Source organism: Lepisma saccharinum, chromosome 7 (assembly GCF_977018435.1).
Source record: "Lepisma saccharinum chromosome 7, izLepSacc3.1, whole genome shotgun sequence".
In the NCBI taxonomy this organism is placed as follows: domain Eukaryota; kingdom Metazoa; phylum Arthropoda; class Insecta; order Zygentoma; family Lepismatidae; genus Lepisma; species Lepisma saccharinum.
Genome location: NC_139235.1, coordinates 23,957,702 through 23,971,840, shown reverse-complemented (window position 1 = coordinate 23,971,840; position 14,139 = coordinate 23,957,702). Strand labels below are relative to the sequence as shown.

Genomic DNA, 14,139 nt, shown 5'->3' with positions numbered 1-14,139 from the left:
GAACCCGGGACCTCTTGATTACGCAACCAAGTCATTATTTAGAATGTACTGTTACAAGATGTAAGTTTTTCCTATTTGGGGAAATGGACAAAAAAAACCTTAACAAAAATTTTCTGTACAAAACCATGAGCAATCTTGAGTTCCAATAAATTGTATCAAATTTGAACAATAACATTTCAATAACATTCCTAGTACAGTGGTATCGGCAAAAATTCCATATCAGCCCATCCCTAAAAACTATAAATAAAATACACGTTGTTTTTTTTTAAAATAAAATTGTTTTATGAAAATTGTCTTGTATCAGTGTAAGGATTAATATAATATGGGAACAGAACAACAATTTCACTTTTTGCGATGTGGAAAATGGAATTGTATTTCTGTTAAACAATTAGGTATGCTGTAATTGGTGATATATTATCACTGCAAATGGTTTAGAAAATTATCAGTTTGTATACCTAACACCACACAAAAGTAGCATAAATTAAACAAACTGGAAATACCAAATATCTTTGTTAGATTAGTTAGGCATCTATGTTTGGATCAAGTTCACACTGTTTAAAAATATCTTGGATGGCAGTACAGCACTCTAAGCAGTACTTACTAGCAGAGTTTCAACCAAGTCCTTCCGTGGTCGAAGCTTCAGCAGAGGTAGACTCAGACGAATGGAGCAAAGTCCTCCCCGACCCTCGTAGCAACACATGCCGGCACATCTGAAGGTGAGTTACATTTTATTAAAAATACAGTAGAACCTGGATTATATATTTTTCTGATACTGGCTACAAATGTAAAATCAAGGAAAATATTATATTTCATGCAATATGCATGTTTTGCATGTACATAGATCCAATGAACTCAAAGTCACCTTATTTTGGTGCGGTTCACAACAGGAAGCACTCATAGCACTGTAGATTGCATCATCGGCAGTCATCGTGGTCCATGTGCACTCTATAGCCTTGCTAGGAGAAAGACTGATAATAGCAGGAAGCTGTAGTCTCTACCAAAGGTTGTTCCAGCTGTTACCATGAGCAATGTCACTCCCTGCAGCCTTGATCATTCAATGCCAAGGACACCTGATACGATCACCCGTTAAGGAATACTTAATGTATTCTCTTACTGTCTCTACTAGGGCTGAGCCGATACCAATATGAAAATATTGGTTCAATTTTCTTCGCCAATACCAAGGATTTTGAGTGGCTAGAGTGAGAAACAACTCATTTGTCAAGATTTGTCCTTTCCAAAGGTTTGTTCACCCTTTCGTTGGGGTCCCACACATGTAAATTTCTGAGATATGCTGTACACTCCTGGGAAGAAGATTAGAAGATCAAACGCAGGACTAAGGTGAAAGCGCTGCGCCAAAATGTGACATTGAAGGCATGTAACTGCCTGGTGGTCAAAGCTATGTGCAAATAAAATAAACCATTTATCGCGAATTCTTGCTCGCAAATGTCGTGGGGTAAACACGTGGATATTTTTAAAACCAGCATTATTATCATGCTAGGCTCATTCTGGTGTTCTTGGAAAAGGGATGAATGTCGCTGTGGGAGGGAGGGTTGTGGATATTCTTGTGCTCTACTCTTCTGTGTGACTGCTGGCCGATACCGACACTGCAGTGGCTTGTTTTTATTGCAAATTACAGAGAATAATCGACAGCAGGGCATATATAGAGCCAGCCAAATGAGCATTAATAAATATGTCTGCATTTGTATATATTTTATGTCTTTTTCCTCCCTCTCCAGGTTATTCCAAACGACATGAATGTTGTTTACATGAAATTGGGGATCATGAAACGAAGCAGGGACACTTACAATAATCCACAGATATTTCGGTGTAACTGCAACACATTAGAAAGGCTTGCAAAATATCAAAAACTACTGCTTTTTGCATCCTCTGGAGGTAGACAGAAGTTCACATAAAATGTCACAAGATATTTTATAGTGCTATCATGCTGCATGAGAATAATTTGGAAGTTATTTAATGGCATTAATAGAATGTGATGTGATGAGTTTTATGACTCAGTAACTACTGGAATTATACAAGTATTGGTATCGGTTGGAATTGGTCAGGGTCAATACCCTGACCAATATTGGTATCGGCAAATGGTGGTATCGGCTCAGCCCTAGTCTCTACCCCAAACATCTGAGCTACGCCACCCAAATATGTTACATTTGCTACATTGGATCAAATGTATAAAGCAGGACAATGTGAAATTAGGGTCCCACTATATATCACAGAGTGTATGCTTACAACAGAATACTTAAAAAAACAATTACAGTAAAGACTTTTCATGCAGCAGCATGTAGAACAATAAAGGTATTGTTTCCTTAGTTTAACAACATATGTACAGTACAAATAAGAACTTCTAGGCCTCTTAGTGTTTTAAGAAAACCTCCCTCCATTCCAAAATATGGTATAGAAATGATTATAGGATTATTTCACATGCTTGGGCACTTGGGTGTTGTACTGTGCTAATGTGTACAATATTGAAAGGTGCATTCACCATGAGGATGTGCCTATAGTAAGTGTATTATACATGAGTAATGATGGGTCAGCACTGAGTCTATATGAGACTATAATGATGTTTGAGTGACTTACCAGAAGGTCACCCTTACACCGCATCAGTTCTACTGTTTGCTTGTTTTATCAATTAATTAAATAAAACTCCAGTACATTCCAGAATCAAAATAAATTTGCTGTTTATCCACTTAAACACCAAAGTTTACAGCACATTATGGGCAGATTGGTGGTAAGGATGGAGGGGTAATCAATCGCTCCCTTCATGATGGCAGTTGTATGTATTTGGACCGTTAGGACCAAAAATGTACGATGATTGCTACAATATGTCTGTATTATTATACACTATATACACACAAAGGTTATACAATGTCCTGCACTTCCGAACAAATGAAACGGCACGAGTTTAGTATGTAATTGTCACAAGCACATGCTAGAAATCCTTGTCGGATATAATGTTATGAACACTGCAATGTTCCTTTCATTCATTGATTTATTTGCTTTATTTTACTTCACTTCTTGTGAGACTTTTGGCTAGTTTGCGAAGATGGGGATGAGTGATGATATGATGAAATTGATGAATGGACACTCACAAATATCCATGACCAGGTCGGGATTCGAACCCGGGACCCATGGCATCGTAGCACGATGTGCTAACCACTCCGCCACGGGGGCTAGCTGCAATGTTTCTGTTGGAACTGATTACATTTCAACTGCACTGGAATCGGTCACTTCACAGAAATTGATGCAGCATGGCCACAACGTTAGGCCTATGCTGATGTGCTTGTCCACAACGTAACAACTTGTCCATAACGTAACAGCCAGAGTGGCTTCACCAAACAAAAAGCAAAACTACCACGAAAAGAGCAGGTGGCAACAAGACACGCAAAAACAAATCGACCAATAGGAGTGCAGGTTTTGAAAATAACTGAACAGAAATGAAACAAGAATTGCAATAGTGAACATAAAAATGTTGATATATATGAATTATTAAAGTGAAATAAAAATAGATGGGATTTAGTTCTCTGGGATAAATCTCCAACAGCAGTTCTTCAGTTAACTCCCGAAATCTAACCGGACATAAATGACCATTGTTCCCCCACCCTTCTCCCAAACCGTTAAAATTAACCAACCACTCACACATTTAAAAATACACAATAAATAGAGGCACATATTTTTGTTAAATAAAAAAGCAAAATTTCAGTACAAAAACCAAAGTCAATTACGAGCTCAAAAGCGGTAAATAAAATAAAATTTTGCATTATAGCGGTGAAAAAGTAGTATATAAAATGACATTCTGGATTTAAAAATGTGGATATAATCCAAGAATTTGATTTAAAAAATGAGCTTACTACATAAAATAAACATATCCCTTCTAATAGCACATTTATATCCTTACCAGAATATTAAGTTTATTCTTGTACCTAGGTATAAAGGGGTCCATTTTCGCTTCTCAAATATTTACAGCAAAATTAATAATTTTTCCATGAATTGCACTACTTACAGAATAATTCTGACTTCAGAAAGTGTCACATCGGTAAATATACTCTAAATTTTGGGTTTAAGAGTCTATTTTGCAGTTCATATCGTGACAAAACAGGGTAGGAAAATGCACCTCACACCTTTCAGAAACATGAAAAATTAACATTACAATGTGTTATTTCACATTCCGTGTTTTCATCAAAAACGAAATATGCATGCCTCTAACAATAAACCATCAATGACAACAAGAGAGTAAGTGGCCATCATTCATTCACTTTTTTGGCATCTAGAATGAAGGAAGCATTCACACCAAAACAAGTGACACATGACACTGGTGTTTCACACTTAAGTGGCATGAGACACTGATCCCTCCAGTCTGTAAAAAAAGCATTCTCTACGCATGTGCGACGAAAAGACCAAGGCAGAACAATTTGCTTTGATTTTGGTTATTTAGTGTAACTTTTCTGCCACTGTTAGCTAATCGCGAAGATGAGGATGAGTGATGACATGATGAAATTAACGAACAGATACTCACAAAGTACACCCATACCCAGTGGCGTACGCAAGGGGGGGGTTACCGGGTTTAAACCCCCCCCTTGAGCTTTTGAAATATTATGGAAAATGCTGTAGAAAAAATTAAAAATGGCTAATTTATCACAGTCAAAGATCTGCGACAGTAATAATAATAATAATAATTATAATAATAATAATAATAATTGAATTATTATTCCCATGCAGCATGAAGAAAAACACAACATTCCAAACACAATCTAAGCGGCCGCAAATTTCAATTTTGCAATTATTTTTTTTGAAAAAAGTCGCGCAGTGACTCTCGCGAGAATTGTGAAAATTCCTTGCTTCGTCGCAGTGTGCCGACCTTATTGCAAACGTTCTTCCCGGTACTGATTTCACATTCCTTTGTGAACTCTCAAGTGATGCTGAGTCTACATCCACATCATTAAATAATGTTCAGGGACGGCGACAGGGGTGGACACGGGTGGGCAAGCGCCCACCCAAAAATTCCTGTGCCCACCCGATTGCCCACCCAATCAAATTCAATAAGTACATATACTCGGGGATATATGAATGATTAAATATTTAAGTGTAACCTGGTGTTCATAACATGTATATTTTACTTGTGAATATTATCTATACTAGAAATGTTCACATATTATCAACCCATAAAAAGCCAATTTTCTCATTAGAGAGTGAAAGTAATTACTAGAGCTATTGAAACAAGAACTGTGATCAAATTAATACTTCCATGTTTAAAAGCAGCTAGTAGGCTTAGGAGGCTCAAAATTATGCAGGGTATGATCAAGATTAAATCAGAATTGAGGGTGAACTTGAGGACTGCAGCTCCGGGCCTCCACTACGTATATATATATTCCGGCCTGGCTATGGTTAAAATAATCTCCAAAGAAACAAATCTAAACATCATCTTAGCGTTACTTCCACCAGCAACACAATAAATTATTTCGACTTTTTAATTAATATTAGAATAATTTAATCAAGAACACTTAGTTAGATGGGCAGGCCATGTGACACGAATGGCAGAGGAAAGAATAGTTTACAGGATTCTTGTTGGGAAACCTGATGGTAAGGGAACAGTAGGAAGGCTAAGACGAGGATGGAGGGATAACGTTGAGATGGACTTAAAATAAATCGGTAAGGATGGGAAAGATTGGATTGATCTTGCCCAGGATAGGGACAGATGGAAGGCTTTTGTTGCTGCAGCCATAAACCTTCTGGTTTAAGTATGCTATAGAGCAGGCATGTCCAACGTGTCGATCGCGAATGACCGGTCGATCGCAGTTATCTATTGTAATTATACGAACATACGTTATTTGAATTCAACTTCTATAATGTATAATGGCTGAGTAGGTACAATTTTTTGCAAAGATTAACGATTAATAGTAGCTCACTGCCTGTTGTGACAATAAAAAGTAGATAACTGCTTGATTGAAATTGGACATGCCTGCTATAGAGTATAATATAATTTTAATTAGCTCTGCATTGAAATTCCAAAAGTGTCCCTTTTTTTTTATTACAATTTTTATATACCTGTCATCTTCAAATATCAATATGGTATACGAAATATCAACTTTATATTCGTTCTACTAATAAGAAGGATCACTACAATCACTACAATACCGAAGTGAATAAATTTTAATAAATCAGTTTTATATGGAAAAAGCTACAGAATTATTCAATTGCTAATGAGTGGCTTGTCCTATTTAGAAATCCTCGTTCCACACATAAATTTTGTCACATGAATCAGCCGAAAATGTAAACAGAATCTGTAGATGCAGCTGAAGTAAAGAAAAAAAAAGTTATGTCACGAAGTATATAGAAGACGATTTTGTTAGTTTGTTTCTAAGCCCACTTTTATGCTCAGATAGGCTAATCGGGACTAAACCTACAGTTTAACGTGTAGTCCGAACCCGTGTGCATTGTGCTTCCACCAGAGGATGGGGGAGTCGAAACAGGACCTCTTCATTATAATGCGACAGCGTTATGCCATTGGGGGAAAAAATATACAGAAATAACTCGTACGAAACGTGGCATTTTATCACCACATAAGATGCGTCTATTTTAAGAGGGTGATTGCCTGAGACAAACATTTGAGATTTTCGGTAAACAACGTCATTGTTCATGGAATTAGCTGCCTTGATCCACTAATGAAACGCTGAGCGATTGAAATTACCATCTCTACTTTCTAAGAGGTATAAACTAATGAAACTCCATTTTTGGAAGAGTAAGTTCTGGTTGATTTCTTTTATTGTAAGTCATTTTTCTGCTAATTTTAATAATGACGACGTTATAAGGTTTAATGGTGATTAGATGAAAGTAACGAAGGGGGGAGAACAAACACATGCTGACACTCAAAATACAAACCCTCATAAATTATTACTTTGACAGTGATTCCAGGCGCCAGGGACTCGTTGCCCTGAAAGAATAAAGTTTCCAGGGTATGCTGCACAGGATAGAGGTTGACATTCTAGTGTGTTCGAAATGGTAACGCCATACAACCCAATGAAAAATAGATGAAGTATTACTGGTACGATGATCAACTTCGATGAATTCCTTGTGTCCTAAATGATTTTGTTACCTCAAAAAATATGTTCATGTAACCATACGTGTATTCCTTCTCCCGCTTAGTAATGTAACAGTTCTTCAGAAAACGAAGAGCAACTTAGCTAATAATCTCTTAAATTCTGAACAGATTTCTCAATCTTACTTCTTTGTGACTTATGACGAGTGATATTTTGTCAAAATAGCCTTTCATTAGCCTAGGGATACTTAATGGACAATGAACAAATAATTTGTTTTCCGTGTGTGTTTTAAATCATTCCTAATAACACGTTCATTTTAATCCAAACATTCAGTGGCGGCGATTAGGAGGAGCGGGAAGTGGGGGATGCAGTACCCCGCCACATTTTGCCACTTTTTGCCCCCGCACTGTGGTCTCTTTATGCTAAGCCTTTTCTACCAAGAAAACGTATATTCAGGGGTGCCCACAGGGGGGGGGGGGGGGGGGGGGGGGAGGGTTATGGAGCAGGCTGCACCATCGAGATTCTTTGGGGGATTTTTTCCTTCAAATAATGTAAAATTGAACATTTATATATTTTTCCAAAATACAGGTAAAAATTTTACACCTTAAATTCACCATATTTAATCCATTAGATGAAGAAAAGAAAGCGTTTAAGGCCATTATTGAAGGTGTGATGGGGGGATACATTTTCAACTCTTATATATTAGGCCTAAATTGACACGTGAGTTCTGGGGGCAATTCTGAATTAAACGTTGGCGAGGACAGTATTCAACTCTAAGTCTTAGATTATGGCGGGTATTTTAGTCAGAGGGGCATTGAGCATTAAGGTATCCAATTCTTGTGTATTAGTATTGTCTTAGAATGTTGCAGAAATTCTGGTGTGGAGACTGAGAATTAATTTTTTGGAGGGGGCAATATCCAGTCTTCAATATTAACAGTAAGTCTAAAATTGGCATGGAAATTTTGGTGGTAGGATTGAGTATGAAATTTAAAGGGGGAGATAGGAAGCTTTTGATAAAGTGTTAAATCTTAGATTGTCAAGAGATTTCTGTAGTGGAAAGAGAGTTCGAACATTAAATTTTGGAGACTGTATTTAGCGATATGGTATCCACACGTTTTCGACCCCGAACGTGCCAAATCAGAAGTTGGAAAAGACTAAATATCCCGGGATCCTAAGAAAATATTGACACTCCGTTAAATTAATATTCTTGAAAGCCTGCAAAGAAATGGATGTAAAAATGTTCTTGCTTGCTTCGCTCGCAATAATGTGTTTGTTACAACAATGCGTGTTTGGCGCTTTACTGAGGTGGATGTGAATTTTTATGCTATAGCTGCATTACAAGACATGAGCGATATTCTCCATATTCATGAGTAACATCACTTCTTAAAATATAGTGCTTATTGTTGGTATACTGCTTATTTTAAAGCGGGTGCATCATTTGTAACAAAAAGCTAAGAAAAAAGTTACTTTCGGTGTAGGGATTACGATATAGTTTCAGGGCGCAAATGATATGATTTGGGGGGGGGGACCGATGACATGGACATGATTTTTGTGGGGATGCGCCATTGGCCTTGGGGGGGATGGGCACCCCTGCGTAGATTGTCCTTGCCCCTCAAATGTTGGCACCCAATTGCTGCTACTACAAACATTCAGATGGATTTGTCAGTTGTACAAACCTTGTAAGCTAAGAAAAGTAACCCCAAGGAGTAAGAAAACTCTTTCAGTCAAAAACTCATACGATTAAATACTATGCTCAGGAACATGCATTTAAATTACGAGAAACTTCACGATTATCTACCATCGCAGTTTCTATCATTGTCGCCGAATACATAAAATCAAGTATGTGCCTTGTATTTGCAACACAAGCTTAAACCTAATTCACATTTATTTCACTGTATTAACATGCATGAAAGAATGTGATTAGAATGTATGGCTGGGGTATGGCTGCGCATGTGTAAACACTTCCTTGAAATAATTGTGTCCATCAGAGACAAAACGAAAGGAAATGGAACAAGATGCGAGAATAGATTAGAAAAGAATAAAGAGGAAAACAAGGAACGGGAAAATTGATTGATTGATTTGGTGTTTTAAGTTCACTTTATGCACAGTAAAGCTAATCGGGACTGGACCTACAGTTTAAAGTGGAATCCGAACCACTTGTGCCTCCACCGGGTATAGAACCCGGGACCCCTTGATTACAAGGCGACGACGCTACCACTGCGACATCGGGGAGGCCCTAAGGAAAGGGAAAAGAAGTAAGAGGAAAATCGGGAGTGTAAGAGAGAGGGGGGATACATACGTCTTACGTACACATACATGGTCTTACATTTATACTGCCCACCCTAATCTATCACTTTGGAGCTTCTGCCCACCCGGCCGAAAATTTCTGGCGCCGCCCCTGATAATGTTGAAGAAGTGCTTTGTGAATCACCTAGAAGTGATAAATGTGTTGGAATGTCTATAAACTTACTTTTCAACGAAAACATAGACTCAGTGAAATTTAGCAACATGTATTCTCGCGCTTCATCATCATCCTGGGCGAGTTCCATAGGTAAAGGTAATGTAAATTCCCCCGTGCATATAGCACCGTGCCATGAAGGCACACGTAGTGGTGTGGTGGGCCCCAAAGATTCTCGATCTCGTAATATTTTGCAGGTGATGTGATCAGCACCATGCTCCGGCAGCCTTCATCCCCCAGGGTTGCTCTCAGGTACCCATTGATATGAGGCTGGGTGCGGAGACAAGGCTGGATAAATTCCAACCAATTCCGGGAATCGAACCCGGATATCCCACGAAGATGTCTGACTAGACCAGCGCGGCTCCTTGAATGAGTTTCATATTAAGATTATTTCAATAAATTTAATATATTTGCTTCTTTTTATGGATTTTCTTCACACTTAAAATGTCTCACTTATCATATACAAATAACCGTTGACTAGACAATTATTTTGTAACAAAGAAACAAAAGAAATGTAATTTTGTTCTATTTCTTTCATAAATAGCAGCTGCATTAGTAGTAATTAAACTAATTAATTAATTATAAGAAATATTAATTATTATTATTATTAATTAATTAAAGTATAATAAAACAATGGTAATGTGAATTTGTAGAAAGTTTTCGAAATAACACCCCCCTTGATGAAATCCTGCGTACGCTACTGCCCATACCCATGCTGGCATTCAAACGAGGGGACACCTGGCATCGTAGCATGCTGTGCTAACCACTCTGCCAAGGAGATCGGCAAAAGGTAAGTTTTAGTTGAGAAATTGAAATAAAAAAAATGCCTTTAGAATACATAAATGCTTTGGAGATGATCTCTGTATCAGAAACAAAGTAAAATACATTAAAAAACAAAAATTAGTACACATTTGATAAAAGCTGAGGCTGCAGAGCTTCATATGGTACACGTAAACACAAGAGACAGGGCAGTGCACAGCTCCACAGAGAATTATAGTGATTGTGTGACTTTGTGCTAGAGCATTGCTACCTTGTAAGAACGTAGTTTCTAGGATATATATATACAGGGTGACTGGTAATTAGATGTATTCCCTGAAAGGGGTTAAAGTAGAGACAATTTGCAATAAATTTGACCATATGATACCCCGTCCGAAAATTAGTAGTTTTCGAGATAATCGAGTTTCAATTGTTTTTTTAAAAAATGACAATTTTCCACATAAAAAGATGAATTGAGAAAAAACTGCTCATTGTATGGAACTTATTTCAGCATTTTCTGATAGCTAACAAATAAGTGGTTCATTGAAAAAAAAAGTTTTTCCCAAATAACAATCACATGTAAGTAACGGGTGGGTCTAAACTTACAAGTGATGATAAAAAAATGCACTCTTAGTTTACTTGGCAACGTATTAATAACAAAAATGGTATGACACGAAGCGTACAAATTACGTAAATTACTTCCTTGTGACATCTGCTATCCAACAAGGTACAAATGTTGCTAACATACACATTTGTGTACAAGAAATAATACTTCATTCATCTTCATGTGAATGGAATCAATGAACAATACAATTAAGGAACAGTACACGTCTTGCTCAAAGTGGGCACCTCCATTACAAATGCAGGCACGCAGGTTTTTACGGACATTTGTTCTCGTAACTCGTGATGTGATGGCGTCTTTGACGTGTTTACCAACTGTTAAGATCCTCTCCCTAAGCTCTTCTTGCGAGTTTACCGGTGTCTTGTCATGTGGCTCCAAATGTAAAAGTCGCAAGGCTTCAAAGCAGGAGATCGAGCCGGCCAGGGAATCGGACCGCCTCGGCCAATCCATTTCTTTGGGTAATTTTCATCCAGCCACTGTCGCACGCCCAGGCAGAAGTATTGATGGGCGTAATCAACAATCATTTGATCGAGCCATTTTTTCTGCCCCAAATCTTAAATGGCATCACTTATGAACAATATTTGAGGAACGGGATGGCAATGTTGTTGGAGGATGTGCCTCTAGCTACAAGACGTGACATGATTTATCATCATGATGACTGCCCAGCTCGATCCCCCTATCGATTTGACGCCTTGCGACTTTTACATTTGGAGCCACATGACAAGACACCGGTAAACTCGTAAGAAGAGCTCAGGGAGAGGATCTTAACAGTTGGTCAACACATCAAGGACACCATCACATCACGAGTTAAGAGAAAAAATGTCTGTTAAAAACCTGCGTGCCTGCATTCGTAACGGAGGTGCCCACTTTGAGCAAGACGCGTAATGTTCTTTAATTGTATTGCTCATTGATTCCATTCACATGAAGATGAATGAAGTATTATTTCTTGTACACAAATGTGTATGTTAGCAACATTTGTACCTTGTTGGATAGCAGATGTCACAAGGAAGTAATTTACGTAATTTGTACGCTTCGTGTCATACCATTTTTGTTATTAATACGTTGCCAAGTAAACTAAGAGTGCATTTTTTTATCATCACTTGTAAGTTTAGACCCACCCGTTACTTACATGTGATTGTTATTTGGCAAAAACTTTTTTTTCAATGAACCACTTATTTGTTAGCTATCAGAAAATGCTGAAATAAGTTCCATACAATGAGCAGTTTTCTCTCAATTCATCTTTTTATGTGGAAAATTGTCATTTTTTAAAAAAACAATTGAAACTCTATTATCTCGAAAACTACTAATTTTCGGACGGGGTATCATATGGTCAAATTTATTGCAAATTGTCTCTACTTTAACCCCTTTCAGGGAATACATCTAATTACCAGTCACCCTGTATATATACAGGGTGTCGCAAAACTCTTTCAACAACGCTTGGGAGCTGGTAGATATCATAAAAACAAGTAACTTTTCCCTATAAAGTTTACCTCGAAAGCGCTTAGTTTCTGCGCTATAAGCGCTTAAAGTCTATCCTGTACGTATGCAACCCAACACAGCAAACGCTTGCTCTGACATAACTAGCAGGGGCGCGTGGCAGGGTTGCCACTAGCGTTCCTCGTTAAGAGAGACGACTTAAAAACAACAACTTGGTAGTTTTCCCTGAGCAAAATCCAAAACATTAATGGTACTTGCGATGTTGTAAGAAGCATTGACAGTATTTATAAACTGACCAAGACAAATAATGGGCAGACTGAAATTCAAGATTACTCATTCTAAAATATCTCCATAATTGATTGATTGATTTGGTTTATTTTAATTCGCTTTTCTGCCACCTTTGGCTAATCGCGAAGATGAGGATGATATGATGAAATAACAATTGACACCAATGTCTAGACCAGGATTTAAACCCGAGACACCTGGCGCCGTAGCGAGCTGTGCTAACCACATCACCACGGAGTGTTTCGTGTATCATGCAATATCAACAATTTGCAAGGAACACGTGAGATAGAGGAAATCCACGAACGAACAAATGTAAGCATGATGTGTTTGAGGCCTCGTTTCAAACAAGCAGACTGTAATGTTATTACAATTTATTTATTAGAAAATTGTGAACTAGCGCTATTGCAAATCGAGTTCGTTATAAAAAGCAGGCTGGAAAGAAAGAAAAATCTCCGGCAGATGAATATTCTTGAGCCACTTCGGTGACTGAGTACGTTTAGTGATCAACACATGATCTCTCTCTACCGAATGTTCCGGACACGAGTTCCGACCTGGACAAAAATGTCACCGGATCTTTTGTCCTCGTATTTACTATTTGCCCAAAAGTGCAGGAAAATTACGTACAATGAGAATAATATAAATTCACAAGAATTATTCCGGAAATTCATCTAGATGTCAGAATCTCGCTCGTTTGCTACAAAACATTGTTCCCAGGGTGAACTACAAGTTGATATTTTGGTGCCTTCCGAAAATATTACTCTTACATTTCAATGTTGATATCAAGTTACTACAATGAATAATAAATATGTACAATTTATGACGTGTACTCAATGGTTTCCTTTTGATTATTTTTTTTCACGTTCCATGATAAGAATGCATACCAAAGACACAAAATGAGAAAACTAATTCGCACACATGAAAAGGGCTGGGGGAAACCCTGGGGGGTAAAGGCGGTCAGGGGCGTGATGCTGATCACATCACCCCCACTTACGACCGGATCAAGAAAGTGTGGGGCGTAACCCCCACACCCCCTATACGCCTTCATGGCGTGGTGCTAAGCACAGGGGAGCACTTTACCTTTTTACCTTTTTACACATGAAAAGAGTGTAAATCACGAGGATTTCTCTTGATGTACCAATATCAAACGATATCGTGAAGTGCAGAACAAACTAGTACAGGCAGTAAGTATGCACCAAACTCAATGTAATTCCTTTCAATGAAATATTAATTTCTTCCTACAACTTCTTTAATAGAGCTTTCAAGATGAGTGGAGAGAAAGAGATAGATAGATAGAGAGATAGAGAGAGAGAGAGAGAGGGGGGAGGGAGGGAGGGAGGGAGAGAGAGGGGGGGGAGTTTTTAATTCGCATGTTCCTAGTATTGCAAATAATCGTTGGAATTTTCTACCAATTTTTAAAACACATAATTTTTCTTACATGCATATCAGTTGTCAGTAAAATTTATAGGTTGCCACTGTTTTCTAAAATAAGCTAGGGATCTTGGGTTCGAATCCCGGCTTGGGCATGTATGTTT

General features: G+C 37.9%; 1 protein-coding gene across 1 annotated transcript in view; it reads right to left on the bottom strand.

Moving 5' to 3' along the window:
* Positions 1–14,139, bottom strand: part of mh (DNA-dependent metalloprotease SPRTN) — a 37,599-nt gene that overhangs the window by 11,249 nt on the left and 12,211 nt on the right. Inside the window, exon 3 of the mRNA XM_083125101.1 lies at positions 602–710. Coding sequence (XP_082981227.1) covers positions 602–710 — 109 coding nt within the window. The remainder of the gene's footprint in view (positions 1–601; positions 711–14,139) is intronic.